This window comes from Nyctereutes procyonoides, unplaced genomic scaffold (genome assembly GCF_905146905.1).
Source record: "Nyctereutes procyonoides isolate TBG_1078 unplaced genomic scaffold, NYPRO_anot_genome, whole genome shotgun sequence".
Lineage (NCBI taxonomy): Eukaryota > Metazoa > Chordata > Mammalia > Carnivora > Canidae > Nyctereutes > Nyctereutes procyonoides.
The window spans coordinates 2,740,862-2,764,418 of NW_026575118.1; the positions used below are offsets into that span (position 1 = coordinate 2,740,862).

The following is a 23,557-nucleotide window of genomic DNA, read 5'->3' on the forward strand; positions in this document are numbered from 1 at the left end:
TGGAAATACAGTGTGTCTGATCACCAGTGGGTACCTCAGGGCTTGGTCTAATCAGTGCAAATTTCTGATGCCCCTCGTGACCTACCCAGTGATCAGAATTACCTAGTATTCATCACCGCTGGTGATATTCCACCTCACTTAGAAAATTTAAACATGACAGATGGTTTCTTTTGAAGACATAAACTACACCACTGTGCTAGGCATTTTAACACACTGTCACACTTAAACTCATCATAACTGTTATGCTGTATACACTACCCCTACGACTTTAGAGGTTAAGGAAACTAAGGCTAAGAAGAGAGAAGTCCAGTTGGAACTGAAACCCCAGTTTATCTGACCCAGTGTCTATATATATTCTCTTTCCAATGCAATGATGTCTTCCTGTGCCTACAAGACTCCTTGTCCTCCAGGCTACTGGCCACCAGTTCTGCTTCCTGAGAGTCACCCGAACAAGTCAAAATGCATTTTGTGAATGATTAATTTCTCTATTCTTTCTAAATTCATTCTTCTCCTTTTCAATGCAATAAGAAACGACTAATAGATTCTTCTTAAACCTAACAAAACTAGCAGTTAGAAAAGCTGAAGAAAATGATTTAGCAATGAATGGGCACTATATTCAGCTATTTTAACTTCCAGGTTCATAACCTCAAGCAATAGTGCTCTGCAGCCAGACAATTTTGTCCAGTGTCTACATAAATGTGTATTTGCAGCTCCATGGTACTAGGACAAGGATGTTGTTACTGGCATGCTGATCACTAAAACTCTTGAGAGTAATGTACACATAAAAGTTCAAGTTACTTAAGTTTTTCCTGGGAAGAAGCCTATTTTTTGAATGAGCTTCATGGAATACTAATTCCACTAAAATCTTCACAACTATAATCCCAAAACAGATATATCAAATGCTGGATTAAAAAATATTACACATTTATTTACTGCAAGACTTCTCAGAACCTTAATATATCAATTTTTCCCAAATGTTCTTGGCAATGAAACCTTTAATTGAAGGAGAAAATGGATATAAAATGCACAAAGTTCTCAACAAATGACACCTATTATTGTTATGAGCAAACGTTTTGTTAATGATCCTCTCAAGAGATTAGTGTCTGATGGCACAGGTGTTCTTCAGGACACACTTTGGAAAACACTAAACATGGTCCCTTAGGGGATGGTATGAGCTATTTTGTCCACTAGAAACTATTTTAGTATATCAGAACTGCAGCATCATTTAGACGGCCCTAGAAAGGAATAATATCTCCAAAGACTCAAGCACTAAGAAACTCTGGACTCAAATGCAAATACAGAGCCTGGGGAGAGGGGAAGGATTTATTATGAATAAGAGGTATTTCTCTCATTTTAGAGGAGAAATTCCTTCCTTGGAGAAATTCCTATGATAGAAGGTGCCCAAACCACAGATTTAGACCAAAAGGAATGAATGAATGAATGAATGAATAAATAATCAGAATGCTGAAGATTTCCAAGGAGGGATATGACAAATCCAATTTGACTGAGCCAAGATAAAATTACAGTTATTGTCTTAGGAGATAGTAAGTGGAGAACAAAAGAGTTTAAGTAAATATACCACAAACCCAAGGGCTGAGGCCATCAATCAAGTTGCCCTATAACTTAGCCCCTACTTATTTTTCCAATTTAATGTCCTACTCCCTTTCATACATTTGTGCCCCATATAACCAACCTAAATGTTATTCATTCATTCTGCACAGTTTCTCATTTCTGTGTTTATACTGTTGGCTTTCTTGAAATGTCCATTTTCCACACTTTCACAGCACCACCTCTCCCCCGGGTAATCTCCAAACCCTTTTCAACTTTCAAGGTCTAGTTCAAATGACACTTCCTCCAAGAAGCTTTCTTTCATCACTCCAGGTATATATAAACTCTCCAAAGCACTTAATCTTATCTTCACTGTATTTGTTATTTTTCCTAATTTGACAAATATTTAAAAATTTTCTATGTGCCAGCTCTATAGATTCATGTATTTATATACTTTATCTACCCATTACACTATTAACTTTCTGAACACAGAATTTTATGTCTAATTCAGAGTAACCAACTGTAATGTCTTGCCCATAGTTGGCACTCAAACATGGTTTAAAGGAAGGAAGGCATATTATTTTGAAAAGATGGCTGTATGTGGGTTGGAGATAGCTATAATAGTAGGTATGAGTCACCATAAATGGTGTAGTGATCAGAGAAGGCTTCAGGAAAAAAGATGGCATTTGAGAGGGGTCTTAAAATAAATATAGCAATTAGAAATTGAGACAAGAAAAGAAATATTTCAGTTGACTGGAATACAGGGCTCAGAAGGAAAGCAGAAAAAATAAAGGTTGAAAAAAACTTGAAGTCAGACTGGAAAGGTTTTAGGTCCAAGGCAAAAGGATCTGAACAGTCTTTGTAGGTAAAGAAGAATGACTAAAAGTGCTAGAGATCCTGCTGATACATAAATGGGAGTAGGAAAGACCAGAATTATTGGCAGGTTGGACAGAATTAAAAATTAAAGAACTGAACCGGCCTCCAATTGGTTTCCAGCTTCCTTGCTCCCAACATTTTTTTTTCAATTTTTGTTTTTCAAATTCTGAGTGGATGACCATGTTGCCTGAGCAATAACCAAACTTCAGTTTTAAATATACAGTTGACCCTTAAAAAAAAAAAAGATTTTAGGGATCCCTGGGTGGCGCAGCGGTTTGGCGCCTGCCTTTGGCCCAGGGCGCGATCCTGGAGACCCGGGATCGAATCCCACGTCGGGCTCCCGGTGCATGGAGCCTGCTTCTCCCTCTGCCTGTGTCTCTGCCTCTCTCTCTCTCTCTCTCTCTCTCTCTCTCTGTGACTATCATAAATAAATAAAAATTAAAAAAAAGATTTTATTTATTTATTCTGAGACACAGAGAGAGAGAGAGAGAGAGAGAGGTAGAGACATAGGTAGAGGGAGAAGCAAGCTCCCCTGAGGGAGCTCGATGTGGGACTCGATCCCTGAACTCCAGGATCACGCCCTGAGCCAAAAGCAGAGCTTAACTTCTGAGCCATCCAACCATCCCTACAGTTGACCCTTGAACAACACAGGTTTGAAATGTGCAACTCCACCTATATGCAGATTTTTTCAATAAATTCAGTATAGTATACTTTTTCTTTTCCTTATGATGTTCTTAGTAACATTCTCTTTTCTCTAGTTTACTTTATTGTAAGAATATGGTATTCAGTCCATTTAACATACAATATATTTAATCAACTGTGTATGTTATTATCAAGGCTCTTTGTCAATAGTAGGGTATTGGTAATTAAGTTTCTGGGGAGTCAAAAGTTATATGTGGGTTTTTCAACTACACAGGGGTCAGTACCCACCCTACCCCTATCTCATCCCATTGTTCAAGGATCAACTATATAGTAAAATCAACCTGTCATATTTCAGGATATTTATAAATAGTGATTACGATATAAATTGTAAGGAAGAAGAAGTAGAAAACTTCTGATACTCCTTTCAAGGTGTCTACTATCCCACATCTCTGGCCAAAGTGTTTTAGAAGGTAAGAACCATAAACATCTCCTTCCACACCTTGTTTTCAAAGTTACTATTTTTCAGCCTCATCTCTGTTAGACTCTGGCAAGTTTCCTGCTCTATTAGTTTGCTATTTTGAACCTCCAAATTTAGTCTATAATTCAAAAAGTGGATGGAGTTAGTTTGACAAGAGAGACCACGATGTCTGTCCACTTCACTGGAAACCTGGACAAGAACACAGCTATCCTCTGGGATGCCTAGAACATCTGAGCAATAGAACTCGTCTTACTAGAGTAGGAAAAATATCACAAATCTAGGAGCTTTGCAATAAATCCTGCTCTTGCCAATTTGTTTACCCACTCTTTTGGGACTGAGAAGTCAATCGAACAAGCTATAGATTGCAGTGTCTTCTGCTATCTTTCAGGATCAGACTTATACATAGGGTAGCCCGAGTGGTCATAATTGAAAGGTAAATCACTCACCAAAAATATCTTCTAATACTATCTGAAATCCACTGGTTAGGGATTTGAGTTGAAAAACAAACAAGATTTTAGAAAGGTGAGAGGGGACCTTGCTAACAGGCTCTGTATTAGGAAAACAATCTGATTAACCTAATCCATACAAACAGAATGTAGGTTTGATTTAGGGGGAAGAGATAAGGAAGAAAGTCAAATGATAGAAATCTGTGAGATCACAGAAATTCTGTGAGATCATTCTGGAACGCTGTATATTTCCAAGGAGAAATCCAGGGAGGATCAGAAAGAACTAAACAATAGAACGAGGGCACTAGAATCCTGAAGGGTAGCCAAGCTAAGAAAAAGCAAAAAAGAGCCATAGCTCAGGAAGTTTGGTGAATAAGTTCCAAAGGTTGACTTTACCTTGAATTATTGCCAAGGTCCTCATTTACTCCCAATAGTTCAACCCTGCTCTTACTTTCTGTGGGAGCATCCAAAATGAGGTGGAATGTACCGAAACCTGAGTGGGGAAGTGTGGCCAAATGAGGCTGGGAGTGATAGATGTGGAGTTGAAGCCAACAGAAGGTTTCAAAAATGGAGCCAAAAGAACTAGAACCCAAAATGGGATCCAGTTCATTAGAATAACAGGTATTTGGGGACTTTTCTGTTTCCCATCCTAAGTTTTATTCAAGTTGTTTATGCTGGAAATTCTGAGTATGCCTGGGTTAAAGAAATACGTGATCAGCAGCCATCATTCAGAATTCACCAAGCTCCAATAAAACTGCTTCACACTTGAGTTCAGAAAATGAAAACTGCAATAAGCAGAAATTTGTAGAAACACAAACAGTGAAAGTTAGTTTCCCCATAAACATTTCTAAAACAGATAATTACACTAATTATTTTTGAAAGTTCTTCAAGCCCAGGGTAATACATGTATTTGGAGGAAAAACAACATACCACCACCATCTGTAACTGCCACTGCTCATTCCCTTCTCAAGAGATGTCCAGTCCTGGTGAAGGCCTGCTCAGACAAGGCATAATATCTTCCTTCTCCCACAGAGCCAGTGACATGACTCTTCCAAGGTACACAAGCCCATCTGCTCAACTCCAGTCTCCTCCCCTCAATTCAACAGCTTCTTAATCTACTTTGGGCATAACTATCTTTATGTGGACTTCTACTCCTCTGCCTTTTTTTTTTTAATGTATAAATATATTCCAAATCCTCTCCTACAGTGGCAGAGGCTCTCTTGGATGTTAACCATTTACCTTTCAGACATCTAAACCTGCCAAATTGGGATCAGTCTTTCTATTTCTAATCTCACACTATTCCAAAGAGGTTTAGAGAAGTTATGTCAGCTTTCTTATTATTTACTTAGATGAAATACTGCACGCTCTCATTCCAATCACAATGCACAGCTTTTCCACACTGTTTAAATTAAGATCAAAGCTAACAAAGGTTCCCTACTCTTTTTTCCCACCTGTATAGTTACCTTATCCAAGTCTGCTAACTGCTATAAAAATTTGGTAATAGCCCCAGAATTTGAAAAATACAGCACTGCTTGTACTGTCACACTTGCTAAAATCCTTGCTTCTTCTATTGCATTGATTATTCTGTGACTCAGTATCCCCATTCTTTATTAACTCCTTCTACTTTCCATGCTGCAGTCTCCCTCTTATAGGTAGACAAGTCCCAGCATCATTCTTTTGCAACCAACCATAAACTCTGTTCTAGAAGTCACCATTCTTTTCAACAGACCCTACTATGTAGATATGCTCTAAACTTTCTCTCCTCATTACAGCACTATGTGACACCAATAGCATCATCTAGTTACACTTGCACAAGTCCCAAATGCTTTCATATTCATTTTCCTCTCTTACTTGAGCTGCTCAACATCTTAGAGAGAAACCATATTCCTTCCATTTTATAGATAAGGAAACCAAGATTCTGTAAGGACTAGATGACTTATTCTGAGCCAAGCAGATAATGTAAAATTAGCTAGAGTCAAGACTTCTACTTCTCTTCCCAACTCTTTCCCCATGCATATTTCTGAGAATAAACCTAAATGCCAAGCAAGCCCCACATGTCTGGTGTAAGTCTGACAGGGCATGTTGCGGACCCTGTGAGAGATACCTCCTTTGGTCTCTTGGTTTGTATCACTATTTTTACCCTATTTCCCACTCCTAGCACCAAATCTTGATACATAAACTCACCCCCTCCTAATTTCCCTCAGTCCTACTTCTAACATGTTAACCAATTTCTTTTTGTTGTTATTCTGAATAGTCTTGCTCCTTCTATACCAATAACCCCTCTGTCAGGAGAAAGGACGCAGTCTTCTCTTAACCAAAAACTTCTAACACTCTTTGGCTTAGAAGCCACAAACTCTTAACATAAACTCTGTATAAGTGTACATTTATTTATGGTTTTGGGTCCATGTTCCCTGTCCTTGCCTTCTCCTGCCATGTTCGAAGTTATCCATTTGAGAGAGTAAGCTTCTGGCCCAGAAGGCTCTAGTTAGTCAGTTGTGGGTACCACCCAACACAATGCCTTGCATTCACAGGAGCATGAACATTGCCGATTATGATCATTTTTAAAAAAAATAATAAATTATTCCTGTCCTTGATCTGAAATAATGACAGAAACCAGCTGCCAAAACCACTAAGAGCATTGTTTACTTCAATTCAGAGTTACTGAATAGGAATTAGCTTAAAAGAGTTGTAAAGTGAAAGACAAGGACACATTTGTTTACACACAGTCCCAAAGGTATAAAACAAAATACTGAGTAATTTGTTATTAGTTTCTCATCCACAACAGTCCAGCTCTACTGCATAGCAAGGTCACCCTGGGTAAGAGTATCCAAGTTACCAGTATTCCCATTACAAAAAGGTAGTCATCAGCTATTCCAAATGCTTGTGTGCTCTAGAAAAGCAACAGCTGGTTGCATATTACTTACCGGTTTATCCTTGATAGTGGGGCTTGACACGCACAGGTACAGCTTCCCGTCTTCTTCCAGGCAGGCATCTATCAATGCTTGTACTGAGCTCTCCTCTTGGAACAGGAGAAAGGCATAGCCTTGGGAGGACAAAAACAAAAGGTTATATAGAGAAATCAGTACATTGAACTCAAGGTACCAAATAAAAATTTACCTGTTGTTTCACTTTGGTGAATTCTTACTAAAATCCAAGAACATAAAATGGGACATAGGGAAGTAATAATCACTGAGGCCCTCATATGCCAAGCAATGGATTAAGTACTCATAGACAATATCTTGCTTAATTCTCATAATTGCTCAGGGGAGCAAGTTCAGAACTCTATGGAATTTCCATGAAATACAAGTATACCTCATTTTATTGTGCTTCATAGATATTCAGTTTTTTAAACATTGAAGGCTTGTGGTAACTCTACATTAAGTAAATCTATTGGAGCCATTTTTTTTCCAACAGCATTTGCTTACTTTGTGTCTTTGTGTCACATTTTGGTAATTCTTACAATATTTCAAACTTTTTCTTCATTATTATTACATTTGACAAGGTGATCTGTGATCAGGGATCTTTGATATTACTATTGTGATTGTTCTGGGAACCATGAACTCGGCCCACATAAGACGGTGAACTTAATAGACATTGCGTGTGTTGTAACTGCTCCACTAACCAGCCATTCCACTGTCTCTCTTCCTCTCTATGGGCCTATTTCCTGAGATACAACAACAGTGAAAGTAGGCCAATGAATAACCAAGGGTCTTTAAGTGTTCAAGTAAAAGGAAGAGTCACACATCTCTCACTTTAAATCAACAACTAGAAATGATTAAGCATAGTGCAGAAGACATGTCAAAAGCTGAGAGAGGCTGACAGCTAGGTCTCTTGAGCCAGTTAGTCAAGTTGCACATGCAAAGGAAAAATTCTTGAAGGAAATTAAAAGTGCTACTCCAGTGAACACATGATAAGAAAGCAAAACAACTTAAAAAAAAAGATTATTTATTTATTTATTCATGAAAGACACAGAGAGGCAGAGGAATAGGCAGAGGGAGAAGTAGGCTCCTCATGGGGAGCCTGATGCAAGACTCGATCCCAGGGCCCCAGGATCACAACCTGAGCTGAAGGCAGATGTTCAACCACTGAGCCACCCAGATGCCCCAGAAAGCAAAACAGCTTTATAGCTGATATGAAAAAAGTTCTAGTGGTCTAGATAGAAGATCAAACCAGCCACAATATTCCCTTCAACCAAAGCCTAATCCAGAGCAAAGCCTTAACTCTCTGCAATTCTTTGAAGGCTAAGAGAGGTGAGGAAACTGAAAGAGCCAAGTTGGAAACTAGGGGATCCCTGGGTGGCTCAGCAGTTTAGTGCCTGCCTTCAGCCCAGGATCCTAGAGTCCCGGGATAGAGTCCCACGTCGGGCTCCCGGCATGGAGCCTGCTTCTCCCTCTGCCTGTGTCTCTGCCTTTCTCTCTCTCTCCTCTGTGTCTTTCATGAATAAAAAAATAAAGTGTAAAAAAAAAAGAAAGTTTGGAAACTAGCAGAGGTTGATTCATCAAGTTTAAAGAAAGAAGTCATCTCCATGACATAAAAGTACAAGGTAAAACAGCAAATGCTGATGTAGAAGCTGCAGCAGGTTATCCAGAAGATCTAGCTAAAGGTAATTAATGAAGGTGCCTGCCATAAACAGCAGCTTTTTCAATGTAGATGAAATAGCCTTCTATTGGAAGATAATGCCATCTAGGACTTTCATAGCTAAAGAGGATAAGTCAATGCTAATCTTTAAAGCTTTGAAGGACAGGCTCACTTTCTAGTTAGGGGTTAATATAGCTGGTGACTTTATGTTGAAGGCAAGGCTCATTGATCATTCTGAAAATCCTACAGCTCTTAAGAATTATGAGAGATCTATTTTGCCTGTGCTCTATAAATGGAATAAAGCCTGGATGACAATACATCTGTTTACAACATAGTTTACTGAATATTTTAGGCCCACTATTGACCTACTGCTCAGAAATTATTTCAAAATATTATTGCTCATTGACAATATACTAGGTCCCTTAAGAGTATTGATGGAGGTATACAGTGAAATGAATATTGTTTTCATGCCTGCTAACCCAATGTCCACTCTGTAGCCCATGGATTAAAAAGTCACTTCAACTTTCAAGCCTTATTTTTTTTAAGTTTATTAACTTATTTTAGTAATTTCTACACCCAACCCTTGTTGGTGTAGAAATTACTAAATTTGAGCCCACAAATTTAGAAATTACTAAATTTGTGGCCTCAACCCCACACCTGAGATCAAGAGTCACATGTAACTCCAACTGAAACAGCCAGGCACCCCCGTCCCACCAAGTCTTATTATTTAAGAAATACATTTCATCAGACTATAGCTGCCAGATTCCTCTGATGGATCTGGGCAAAGTAAATTGAAAATCTTTTGGAAAAGATCCACTATTCTAGATGTCATTAAGAACAATCATGATTCATGGGAAGAGGTCAAAATATCACCATGACAGGAATTTGGAAGAAGTTGATTGCCTAGTGCTAAGGACTGGGGAGACTAGGTACAGAACTTCTTTTTGGGGATGATGAATATTTTCTAAGACTCATTGTGGTCATGATAGTGGCATAACTCTGAACATACTGAAAACCACTGAATTTTACATTTTAAATGGGTAAACTGTATGGTATGTGAATTATATCCCAAAAAAAGTTGTCCAAAAAAAGAAAATAATAGCCTAGTGTTTTTACATGTTACTTCTGATGATGATGCTTGCTTTCTCCAAGGATACTCTCTTATCTCATGGCAGAGTATACAACTGATAAACAGGGGCTAGCTGCAGAACTTCCATGGAGACAGGCAGCTTTGCTCACTTTGATTCAGTAAGATTTACTGAAGCAACTGTTACAAGTGGGACACAACCTATGGATTATGAGAAAACTGAGATGGAAGAGAGTAGGTTCCTACTGTCATGAGCCTTATGTAGTAGAAGAAACAGACATTTAGACAATGAACTATTTGCTACAAAGCTGAAAGAGATACATGGAGACAAAAGGTGCCATGGTAGCCCAGAGGAGCAAGGACTCTGACTTCAGAGAATCAGCAAAGACTTCAAATAGGTCAACAGATGTTTCAGGGACCAATTTTATCATCCATTGACACATCAGCATTCATGTATGGCAGCTGGGCAAAGGCCCATCACAAGCTAGTCTAAGTTAGACTATTCAACCCGTCTAGTTTTGCTTAGTCTCTCAGCTGTCATCTCACTCCCAGTCCTGCTACTGACCTCAAAAAAACGTATCACCAGTATGGTTCTACTCTGATGCACTGCATGCCAGAAAGGTGTAAATGGTAGAGAAGAGTAAGAACTTCCATATTCAGAAGATTCTCATGCATCAAACAAAGATGTTAATTGACTGGCCTAGAGCAAAACTCTTGGAGTCCTGGGCAACACATAATGACAGTAGCAGTAGATAATGAATACTGGGTACTTAAAAAAACAAAACAAAACAAAACCTTTTTCTCAACCTTTTGTCTACTATACAAAGTATTCAAGTAAATACTGTAGAAGAAAGATCTACCACTACCATCCAAACAAACACAGAAGGAAAAAGATCAACCATTACTTGACAAACCAAGAGTGGCCAATGCAACAGGCAGAAGTCAACACAAACGGGACAGCACTAAGCCCACAGCAGTGGGTATGTAGATACATCAAGGAAGCTGCCTACATGGGAGGACCCAGAGCTGTTTTCTGGGCTCTGCCCCCAGGCTAGATGGGTCAAAGGATTCAGCAGGTGGCAAGGCAAGAAAAATAAAACCTAACAACAAAACTAGAAAAAATGTAATTCCTTCATATCCTTTCTCTATTGGAAATAGTATCAATCACCAAGCCCCAAAAAATATATTAAAAACTCAGTGTTTTCATTTAATGTGAGAATATTAATTCCACTTGCCAAAGTGAGTATTAGAGATGAGTGGGTTAAAAAATGCAAATCACAAAGAGGAGGTCTCAGCATGTTCTCTCAAACCTCCTGCCTCATCACATTACACCCTGGTACAGATGGTCTATAAAGGTCCTCAGAGGCACACTGGATATCTTGTTCTTGGAGAGGACCTCATCTGTGTACATGAAGCACAGGAACATCAAAAAGGCCTGGGGAGGGGCGGCTGTGTGGCTCAGTGGGTTGGCTATCTGGCTCTTGATCTTGGCTTGGGTCTTTTTTTTTTTTAGTTTATTTATTTATGATAGTCCCACAGAGAGAGAGAGAGGCAGAGACACAGGCAGAGGGAGAAGCAGGCTCCATGCACCGGGAGCCCGATATGGGATTCGATCCCGGGTCTCCAGGATCGCGCCCTGAGCCAAAGGCAGGCGCCAAACCGCTGCCCCACCCAGGGATCCCTTGGCTTGGGTCTTGATCTCAGGGTCTTTTTTTTTTTTTTAATTTTTATTTATTTATGTATGATAGACACAGAGAGAGAAAGAGGCAGAGACACAGGCAGAGGGAGAAGCAGGCTCCATGCACTGGGAGCCCGACGTGGGACTCGATCCCGGGTCTCCAGGATCGCGCCCTGGGCCAAAGGCAGACGCTAAACCGCTGCGCCACCCAGGGATCCCTTGATCTCAGGGTCTTGAGTTCAGGCCCCGTGTTGGCTCTAGGCTGGACATAGAGCCAACTAAAAAGAAAAAAAAAAGGGGGCTGGAAATGGGGTATGCACATTGAGCTGGGGCTTTCTCCAGCTCCTTGCCACCAGAAGGCCATCAGGCTGACTGCATTTTCTGGTATAGTGTTGCCCATCCTCTGAAATCTTCCACATTAATTCCAGCACTAAGCTCAATTTGTGCATCGCAGAGGAGAGGGAGAGTATCTCCCCATAGCAGATGAGTAGTTACTATAAAAGCAAGCAGATCTTTAATCAGGCCTCTCTTATAACCATAAATGTTAACAGTAACATAAGACAGAGTAAAAACAATGGGGAGTCAGAAACAAAAACCTGCTACAAATATTATTACCAAGAAAAATATCTACAAACAACTTCTCCTTTCCCAAGCAATGGCTCATAATACTTTACCAATTTCTTCAGGATAACTCTTACAACAAATAATCTTTTATATTAAATCATTTCTACTCCCTCCCTGATCAGCAAGGTGCCATTCTCAGTAATAACATCCTCTTAGCATTAGATAAGGGAAATTGTTAAACTTGAGTCACACCCCTTATTTAATATTTTGATTTCATATATCACTAGCCATTTCCATCAAGAGAGAGAATTATCAGATGTGATATTATTTGCTTATTATAACACATTCTTTAAATAAAAACCTACTATTGGGGCACCTGGGTGGCATCTACCTCTTGATTTCAGCTCAGGTCATGATCTCAGATGGTGGCATCAAACCCTGTATCCTGTGCTGGTCTCTGCACTCTACAGGGAATTTGCCTGGGACCCTGTCCCTCCCTCCACTTGTGGGGAGCTTTCTATTATATTTACAAATAGGGCTCCTCAAACTGTCACTCTGGTGGCAGGTTCTTCTATTAGTTTGAAAGGTATATAAAAACGCTTGACCAAAAAATTATAAGCTCCCTCTGTTCTCCATTGCCCTCTGATCCAGTAAGAGACAAAAAGGATCATAAAAATTCAGTTTCAGAAATGGTGACCTTGTTTCCCACATACCTGAGGAATGTGAGGGGGCTTCAGCGATGTGGTGAGATATGGGAGGCCCTCAACTCAGAGCCAGTCTATGAGTGGAACTATGGGCTCTGGGGGAAGCAACAGGAATTCTTAGCACTATCACCATCATGACTCTGGATGGCAGGAAATTGCTGGCTTTCCCACTGGTGCCAAATAGGTTGGGGAGGAAGAGTTAAACAGTGAGAGATTTTTTGACAAGTCTGGACTGACCATACTTCTCTGGGGTGAAGAGAACAGGAAGTATGGGGTTGAGGGGGACTTAATTGGGATAATTCCATCTTATTTGGCCAGGTTTTTGCAGGGTACATTTAATTAACAATATTTTTTTCCTCTTAATACCTGAGAACACATTAAGTATAACAACCTCCAAAATGTTCTTGGCTACCTGTCAAAAACAATGCTTCCTGAGCTCTTAAATACATATTTTTTCATGTTAGAATTTTTAAATACTTGATCCCTAGTACAAATAACCATCACCACCAACTTCACCACCACAAACATCACTTAGGAAGTGCTTACAGTGTGCCAGGCACTTTGCTAATAATAAACACTTTACATCTGCAAGCTCTTTTCATCCTCGCAGTAATTCTGAGGTAAATATGGTTGTTATTCTCATTTTACAGATGAGGAAACTGAAACTTCAAGGGGTTAAGGGACACTCGGATTAAAACCTAGGTCAGCTTACAGAGCCCTCATTCTTAATACATTCACTTATACTATCTCACTTAAAAATGATGAGGCAAAAAATTCATTATCATTAGCAAATGAGGACTGCCTGTTTATTATTTATGGTTACTTTCACAGTGTTTTAAGAAGCATAAAATGGTCATCTGTGCTTTAGTGCTACAATTTAAGGCCTGTGCAGATATATTTGTTCTAAAGCCCACAAAACTATTATTAAGAAGAAATGATGAATTTCAAAATCATCAGAAGTTTAGATTCAGTTTTATTAAGGTCAATCAAATTGTCATATTTACTAAAGATGCTTATTGGCTTTCAATGTATTTTTAAGTTATTTATTTATTTAGATTTTATTTATTTAGTATTTATCTTGTATGTATGTATATTTGTATGTATGTATATATGTATTTGAGAGAGACCGTGAGCAGGAGGGAAAGGGAGATAGAATCTGAAACAGACATGTGGCTCAACGCCACAACTGTGAGATCATGACCTGAGCCTAAACCAAGAGTCAGACCCACTGAGCCATTCAGGTGCCCCATAAGTGATGTATTTAGAATAAAGGTACTCAAGGGACTGAAAAAGCAGATATCTCACTAAATAAGATTTTAATAAAATGAGTATCATCGGAGATCCCTGGGTGGCGTAGCAGTTTGGCGCCTGCCTTTGGCCCAGGGCGTGATCCTGGAGACCCGGGATCGAATCCCATGTAGGGCTCCCGGTGCATGGAGCCTGCTTTTCCCTCTGCCTATGTCTCTGCCTCTCTCTCTCTCTCTCTCTCTGTGTGTGTGTGACTATCATAAATAAATAAAAATTAAAAAAATAATAAAATGAGTGTCATCATCACAGTAATAATCGACTTAAGCTAGAATCATCAATGGATTCTAAAACCAATCGGTGAATTTTGGAAGGGCATACGAGATATTTAACATATTCTTAAAGTATCACTTCAGAGATTAATCAGTATTTGCAAAGGGAGAGAGAGGTACTTTTAAAATGGAGGAATCTGGCAGATAACACCTTACCCAAATGATCAAACTTAACATCACCAACAACAGGGTAAACTTAACGTGCCTCCTGTACTATGTCCTCCTCAATGCAGCACATCATCTACATACTATTCCTGCCAACAGTGTTTTACTTGAATCTCATTATGAGGAAACAATCAGATAATTCCAAATTAAGTGATATTCTATAAAACATCTGACATGGACCCATCAAGTGATACAAAAGATAAAAAGCCTAGGAAGTGGTCTAAATTAAATTAAAGGACAGTAGAGAGATATGACAATTAAATACAAGATTAAAGTTGGATGTTAAGGCCACATGTTTGGATCCTGGATTTTAAAAAAATATCTCTGAAAGACAGAACTAGAACAATCTGGATATTTCTTGTTCATAGGAGACATGCAGAAGCACTTAGGAGTGAGGGGTCTTAATGTCTACAACTTACTCTGAAATAATAACCACACACATACACATACACACACCACACAGAGAAAAAAAAGAGAGAAAGCAAAGGTGGCAAACTCCTGATAACTGGTGAATCTAGAAGGCTATATAGGTGTTTGTTGCATTATTCTTAGAGCTTTTTTGTAGGTTTGAATTTTTGTTTCAAATTTTTGTTTAAATTTTAGTCAATATATAGCGTAATACTGGTTTCAGCAGAATTTAGTGATTCATCACTACATATAATACCCAGGGCTCATCACAAGTGCCCTCCTTAATACCCATCATCCATTTAACCTATCCCCCCCCTTCATTAACCCTCAGTTTGTTTTCTATTGTTAAGAGTCTTTTATGGTTTGCTTCTCTTACCCTTCCCATATGTTCATCTGTTTTCTTTTTTTTTTTAAGATTTTATTTATTTATTCATGAAAGACAGAGAGAGAGAGAGAGAGAGAGAGAGAGAGAGAGAGGCAGAGACACAGGCAGAGGGAGAAGCAGGCTCCATGCAGGGAGCCGGACGTGGGACTTGATCCCGGGTCTCCAGGATCACACCCTGGGCTGAAGGCGGCGCTAAACCACTGAGCCACTGGGGCTACCCCGTGTTTTGCTTCTTAAATTACACATATGAGTGAAATCACATGGTATTTGCCTTTCTCTGGCCGACTTATTTTGCACAGCATAATATACTCTAGCTCCACCCAACTGTTGCAAATGCCAAGAGTTCATTCTTTTTGATGGCTGAGTAATATTCCATTATGTATATATGCCACATCTTCTTTATCCACTCATCACTCAGTGGACATTTGGGCTCTTTACATAGTTTGGCTATTGTTGATAATGCTGTTATAAACATCAGGGTGCATGTATCCCTTCAAATGTGTATTATTATATCCTCTGGGTAAATACCTATTAGTACAATTGCTGGGTCATAGGATTGTTCTGTTTTTAACTTTTTGAGGAACCTCCATGCCATTTTCCAGAGTGGCTGGACAAGTTTGCATTCCTACCACAGTGTAAGAGGGTTTTCCCCTTTCTCTGCATCTTTGCCAACATCTGTTTCCTATGTTGTTAATTTTAGCCATTCTGACAGGTGTGACGTGGTATCTCAACATGGTTTTGATTTGTTTTTCTGTAGGTTTGAAATTTTTAAAAATAAAAATTTGTGGAGAAAAAATTAAAACCACAAGGTCTTTCTGGGCAAAGAGAATAATATATTATTCCATTCTCTAAAGAGCTATTTGGTACTTTTAAAGATCCAATAGTTTTTTTTAAAGATTTATTTATTTATTTATTTATTCATTCATTCATTCATTCATTCATTCATTCATTCATTCATTCATTCGAGACACAGAGAGGCAGAGACACAGGCAGAGGGAGAAGCAGGCTCCATGCAGGGAGCCCAACATAGGACTCAATTCCAAGTCTCCAGATCACTCCCTGGGCCAAAGGTGGCGCTAAACCGCTGAGCCACCCGGGCTGCCCAGATCCAATAGTTCTTAAAATCAACTAAAGCTCTTAGTGGTTTATATGTTTCAATTATCAACTACAATGGGAAAACAATTCCAGCTTGTAGGGCTGTTCCCCAAACCATTGCTATATTCATAAAACAGTAGCTGACCTAAGGGACAGCCACTTTCGATTGAGATCAGCCCCAGAAGGAAAAATCCATGGTGTGTACACACACACACACACACACACACACACACACAAAACCTCTCTCCTTGCACAGAATCCAGGCTCCCTTACTTCCTGTGACCTTCCTAGACAGACCTGAAGGGCACCTGTCCAGCCAGACCTGTTTGAGTTCAGATATTTTTTTGGCACAGAAGTCTGTTCCAAACATTCTCACTAACCTTGGCTCTCAGGTCAGAAGACTTACCTAGTTTGCCTCAGGAGTCTTTGTCTTTGGATCCAATTCAATGGAACCAAAAATATTTATGAGGTACAAAGCATGAAGCTAGGCAATAAGCTACAAAGATGAAGAAGCCAAGTCCTGGAAAAATCCTACCTTTAAATAAATGACTAAAGTACACTATGAAGAGTGTGGTGTTGGGGGTGTGTCCTACGAGCACTGGTGGGAGACAAATGGAGCAGAGATGTCCAAACATCAGGGAAAGCCACAGAACAAAGGCCATATATGAACCGGAGGATACTTAGTCTTCCAGTAAGTAAAGGCATTCCAAGTTTAGGAAAGAGTACAGGCCAAGGCACAGAAGGTCAAAAGTTTGGCTCATTTGGAAAACAGAGACTAGAGTTCATTAGTTAAGAGTATAGGATTGGGGGCAGTGGACAAGGAGAGCTGAAGCACCCATCAATTTCCTGCCTGCTGCCTAGAGAACACTGTAGGTCTCTGAACTGGATTCCCTATTCATTTTCCCTCTTGGATGAAAACATCCAATTTCCAAAATTTACCGAACACTTACTATGTGCTCTAGGCACTGCAGAAGAATACTAACATAAACAAGGTTTTATTCTTAAGGAATTTATAAGCTAGTACAAGAAAGTAATGAAGAATAAATATATAGAGAACTCTAATATAGGAACACATTAAGGATTCTAAGAAGTATTTTTTTAAGTACTTGTAAAAGTTGAACTTCATAGAAAGAAGACAGATCTTTCAGTGAAGAAGACATGGATAGAAAAATCAGGGAAGTCTTTCTGTAGGTGGTAACAGATCTTAATGGCATGACATAAGTGAAAAAATGGAGGACATTCCAAGGGAAGGGATTAGCCTAAGATAAGATGTAGAGATGTCTCTGCAGATACTACCCAAATCCATGGATTCCTGAACGTTTCCCATGGATTCAGAACTAAATATATTTCTTTGACTATATTTACTAAATACAGATGAAGCTCAACCATTTTGGTCTAGTCTGTTTTGTGTTTTTTTTTTTTTATTGCACTAGTAACTTCTGGCTTGGGAGGCAGGGGTGGGGAAGGTGGGAATGGACTAGATACCAAGTCTGATGGGTAGAACCACCTCAGAGTTGAAAATTGGCAATCTACTTCCTGTGTCCAGGGCAGTGACCTGGGGCGTTGGGCTTAAAAGTTGCTCTGTTTATGTAACCTCACATTTCCTACATAAAGAGGTCCTTGTGAAGTCGGCCAGTCTGTCAGTTCTAGTCACAGTCAGTTCTAACAAGCACCTGACCATGAAAACTGAGACCAGACTGAGGGTGTGGGAGGAAACTGGCCAAACTAGTTGGGCAGTTTTATTATTACTGAGCATTACATTTTCATCAGGGGGAAGGACACTAATATTATTTGACAGTATATTATTTGACAGAAAAAGTACCTGCTTCTCCCTCTGCCTGTGTCTCTGCCTCTCTGTGTCTCTCATGAATGAATGAATGAATGAATAAATACATAAATCTTAAAAAACAAACAAAACTATTGGATCTTTAAAAGTACCAAATAGCTCTTTAGAGAATGGAATAATATATTATTCTCTTTGCCCAGAAAGACCTTGTGGTTTTAATGTATGTGCCCTGTTTCACATAATCCATTTAATAACCCAATGAGTAGTATTAACTCAGATGAGTAAACTGAGGTTCAGAGATTAAAAAACTTGCTTAGTGTCACATGGCTAGTAACTGCTGTCCACATGAGTCCACAAACATCCAGCTCTTGTCTCACTGCTTATTACTTTCCCTTGTTCAGCATCAAACAACTTTTAACCTAATAGACACTTCCCTACAGATGAAGCTTTAGTCCAAACCTGCTTGTACAGTGCTTGAACTTTGACAGTCTAATTTCTCCTCCTTCTTGTACTTTAATATTCCTCTGATGAGCTCCTGATGCTACTGCCAATAGATTTTCTCTGTGCCACCATCTCTCCTTCACAAGACTAAAGCCTTGACTAAAACTATCCATTCTATTTTGAAAGACAACCCAAGTCTTTGTTCTCAGATCTCAAAATTATTCACTAGATCCTCTCAGTTTCCCATTCTAAGCCTTTCAAGCAAAATATCCTCTCTTGGTCTCACTTGCTCATTCAATTCCTGTCAGCAAGTCCTGGCCCAATCTACCCCTCTGCTAAAACATTCACTCTGTCTCAGCATGTCAAATTTGCACCTTCCATTTCAGTTCCTGTGAACTACCCTATTCTAAAGAAGGTTCTCGTCAGAGGTGCTTTGGCTTCTTTACATTAAATAAGCATCTCCCCCATTCATAGCACTTCTGCCTGGACACAGCACACACAGGTACTGCTATGACAGAGTATGTCTCTGTTATTTATGTGGCTGCTCAGGCTCTGTATTGTCACCTGTACATTCCTCTGCCTACTCCTTTCTATACAGTCCCTCAAACTACAAATGCTTTGAAATCAAACACTCATTCTTACAGTTCACCTTTAATACAATGCAGAAGAGAGATGTTTAATAAAACAGTTTAAACTGAGGCTGTGCTAAGCTTTTATTTTATTTAAAACATTTAAAAAATATTTTATTTATTCATTCAGAAGACACAGAGAGAAGCAGGCTCCCTCTGGGGAGCCCCATGTGGGACTCGATCCTGGGACTCCAGGATCACACCCTGAGCCAAAGGCAGAAACTCAACCACTGAGCCACCCAGGCACCCTTATGGTAAGATTAGATTAGATTAGATTTTAAAGATTTTACTTATTTATTCATGAGAGACACAGAGAGGGGGCAGAGACATAGGCAGAGGGAGAAGCAGGCTCCACGCAGGGAGCCCAATGCGGGACTCGATCCCAGGACCCCAGGATCATCCTTGAGCCGAAGGCAAACGCTCAACCGCTCAGCCACCCAGGCATCCCTGTGCTAAACTTTTAAAAGTAGTAGTAGGTTGGGGATCCCTGGGTGGTTCAGTGGTTTGGCGCCTGCCTTTGGCCTGGGGCGTGATCCTGGAGTCCTGGGATCGAGTCCCACATTGGGCTTCCTGCATGGAGCCTGCTTCTCCCTCTGCCTGTGTCTCTGTGTCTCTGTGTCTCTCTGTCTCTCATGACTAAATAAATAAAATCTTTAAAAAAATAAAAAAATAAAAGTAGTAGGTCAAAACAAAAAAAGCCCACTCTTGCTGCCCTGCAATACAGTTTCCATGTTTTTTATAAGAAAATCCTTCCTGAGAATGAAACCTTCAATCAACTAAATATTAGTTGATAAACCAGGACCTGCATTTTTTTTTTAAGGCAAAGTATTACTCAATAGCTTATAAACAGCAAAAGGTTATGTATGGGCTAAAACCCTTAGTTTCCCAACTTGGATCAGTTTATGTAACTCAGAAAGTAGAAAAACTTGGAATCTGGGCCTAAAACAACACTGACTTACTTCCATTCAAGTTATATTACAAGGGGAAAAAAAATGTGAAGTTTGAAAACTTTCCTTTCCAAGGCCAGATTCAGATAAACTGAAGGAAAAAGAAATAAATGCCATAAATCCAGCCTATGCAGCTTCACAATGACCTATTTATGTCCATTGAAAGTAATCTTCTTTCCTGTTCTTCAAACAGTATCTCTGTAGCTGATGCCTCAAAGTTCATCTGAAACCCAGGTGGCCTGGCTTGTGCCAGGTTCACAAACCACGCTGGTAAGTATATCCTTCCCAAATTGCATGACCTTGGTCCCAAGGACCAGCAAGCCACCTGGCTAGCGCAGAAGAAATACATAATCACCGGAACAAACAGCAACTCAGAAACAAACTCTTTACTCAACGTGAGTGGCAGTCATCCGATCGAAAGGCATGGATTATTCTTGCAAAAATCTGCATGCCTGTTACTGTTCCTGTTCACCCGGCTGTGCACCTGAATCCTGTGGCCCTGGACTGTCAGAACTGAAAGTGGCTGCCCAAGTGGGCTGAGATGGCCTCCTCCACTCTGCTGCCAGCATCACCAACTTCTGAACACGGTTTCAGAGCCACGTGGTCCATCTCCGGTCCAACATCTGCAGCTGGCTGCTGTCCTTACCTTTGTCCCAGAAGTCTCTGCCAATAGTGGTAGTACAGCTGTACTGACTAGTCAGGAGATGCCAGTTCTTCACCCTGGTGCCCACCCCCTCACAAGAGGTGAGATTACTGGCAGTCTCAAGAACAGCTGCTTAGTACAAAATGAGGGGTAGAAGGCTAAAGGTGGACAATTTTGTAGCTCTAGTGATAGCAACTCTGGACATAGGATATTCTTCCAAGAAGGAGGCTATGATAAACATACCTATCATCATAAAAGCTTGTCACATCCAACTTATCTTCCTAGTAGTGACATTCACTGCCCCACATTCAAGGAAGCAGAACTAATGTGTTTCTTTACTAAACAGTTAAGATTCTACAGCCACTCTCTTTAAAATGGCCTATGTCTCAGCTAGGTGTTAAAAAAAGGACTGGACCAATCAGATTCTCTCTTTCTGGAATTCAAGTAGAAATGTGTAAACAATTTTCCCACTGGAAGCACAATCATGCAGAGAAGGGCTGAATCACGATAATGCTGGAATACTGCAATGAAGAATTAATAGCTCCCACTGTTTGAATCCCTGCAGCCACCCCCTAGCATGATACCTCCACGATATCTGGTTCTATCACAGCTATTTGGGGGCTCTCCTTGTCATTCATAATCACATCCCCAATTTGAGGTAGTACAAGAGAACCTCTGATCCTTGTAGTCAAAGAACTGAATTACAAAGCAGGACACTGCATCACCCAAGGGGCAGACTCCCAGGGTTAAGCTATTTGGGATGTAATCCCTTGCTCACAGCCACAGCAAAAGGGCAGCTCAGACCCACAACCTCAGCCTAAACCAACTCTTGGAGAAACCCCTTGTATGTGAGCATAGCCAACAGAACAGAAGGATTCAGGAAAAAGCCAAGGACCACTTTGATTTTTAAATAGCTGTGAAGGTATCCCACAGGTCACATAACTTAACTTGCTAATTTTTATATAAAATCCAGTCTTGTAAATAACAGCATAATTTATCAGATTTTATATTTAAACTCATATTCCTTTCCCACAAATGATATACACTAGTCAAACAAATAAAAACTACTTCGTTTATAATTCACCAGGTAAAACAGCATAAACTATTGGTCAGCCATACTGATAAAAGCTATGTGGTTTTAGGAAAAGACACTTCACCTCTTTGAGTCTTAGTTTAAAATAAAGATTATATTAAAATGAGATGATCTGTAAGGAACTTTCTAGCTTTATTTTTTTAAAGATTTTATTTATTTATCCTGAGAGACAGAGAGAGAAATGGAGAGGCAGAGACACAGGCAGAGGGAGAAGCAGCCTCCTCGCAGGGAGCCCGATGTGGGACTCAATCCCTACACCCAGGATCACACCTTGAGCTGAAGGCAGATTCTCAATCACTGAGCCACCCAGTCATCCCAACTTTCCAGCTTTAAAATGTGACGGACTTCTACTCTCTGAGCAATATAGTGAACTCATCATTTGCCAACATAAAAATTCATTCATTTAACAAATACCTGAGGGTCAGCAACTGAGGCAGACATGCAAGGAACCAGGCATAGAGCAGGGAATAAAACATAAAAATATCCTACTCTCATAAAACTTACATTCCAGTCTACAAAACAGACAGAGAAACATGTAAGTTTTTCAGGTCATGCTAAGTACTTTGAAGAAAAATAAAATGGGAGTAAAAAAGGAATAAAATGAGGGTAAGAGCGGCTAGAAGAGGATAGATAAGGAAATCAGGAAAGATCCCTCTGTTAATTAATGTGACATGTGAGTAGACGTCATCTAAGGGAAGAAATGAGCAATCTATTCAGAAATCTGGGAAAAAATGGTTTCAGACAAAAGGAAGTACTAAGACCCTGAAAGGCCTGAGCGAACCTCAAGGAATGGCAAAGAAGTCAGTGTGGCCAGAGTGGGTAAGGGAGAGAATGACAGGAGATGATGCCAAAGAACACCAAAGATTGAACAGATTTGACATGAAAGGAAAGGTTTAAATGCTTCCAGCAGAAGATTCATACCAATGTGGTTTTTGGCTTCTGTGGGGGTCCATTACATTCCAAACCCACAGGCAGAAGGTAAGTCCACAGCTGCAATGTACCATCTATCTAATTTGGAACTAAGCAAAAACCATGCTGCATACAGATGTCCAAATTAGCATAAACTTCATAAAGAAAATTGCTTTGGGAAGCCAAATGATATCAAATCTGGAGTCATTAAGATTTTCATTTCTTTTAACTCTAGTTAAGCTTCTGTCAATTTATCCTAAAGAAAATACTATGAAAGGAAAAGCCATATACAAGGATATACTAACTAAAAGGAGTATTATTTATAATAGCCTATGTGACCAACAAGCAAATAAATTAAGGTGTAACAATAGATTAGGCAGACTCTTGAAAAATATGAAAATTATGTAGTAACATGGCAGAGAAGAAGGAGGATAGAAAACTGTATTTCTGCTATAAAAACACACCCTGCCCAAAGGATATATATGAACAGAGATTGGAAGGAAACAAAAAAATGATGGTTGGTTCTGCTGGGGAGAGAGGATTACTCTTATTTATAAAATAACATATTCAGTGCAAACTAGATTTCTTTATTCTGGTTTTCCTACTTTATTACAATACTAACACCTAGAATTAAGATAACAATAGAAATTCCTGTGATCACGTAGTTGACAAGAGGGCTACATCATTTCTGTTCCATGGAGGTATTTTTTTTTAATTAAAAAAATGTTTTTAAGTAATCTCCACACCCAATATGGGGCTTAAACACATGATCCTAAGATGGAGAGTCACCAATTTTACTGACTGAGCTAGCCAGCCACCACCCCTCCATAGAGATCTTCTCAGTAACCCTGCAATATGTGATGGTGCTGATGTACATT

The 23,557-nt window shown here is 39.6% G+C and overlaps 1 protein-coding gene across 7 annotated transcripts in view; it reads right to left on the reverse strand.

Annotated features, from left to right (window-relative positions):
* Nucleotides 1–23,557, reverse strand: part of CPEB3 (cytoplasmic polyadenylation element binding protein 3) — a 199,305-nt gene that overhangs the window by 42,318 nt on the left and 133,430 nt on the right. For all 7 annotated transcript variants that reach the window (XM_055334401.1, XM_055334397.1, XM_055334398.1 and 4 more), the window contains one exon: nucleotides 6,915–7,033. In XM_055334401.1, coding sequence (XP_055190376.1) covers nucleotides 6,915–7,033 — 119 coding nt within the window. The remainder of the gene's footprint in view (nucleotides 1–6,914; nucleotides 7,034–23,557) is intronic.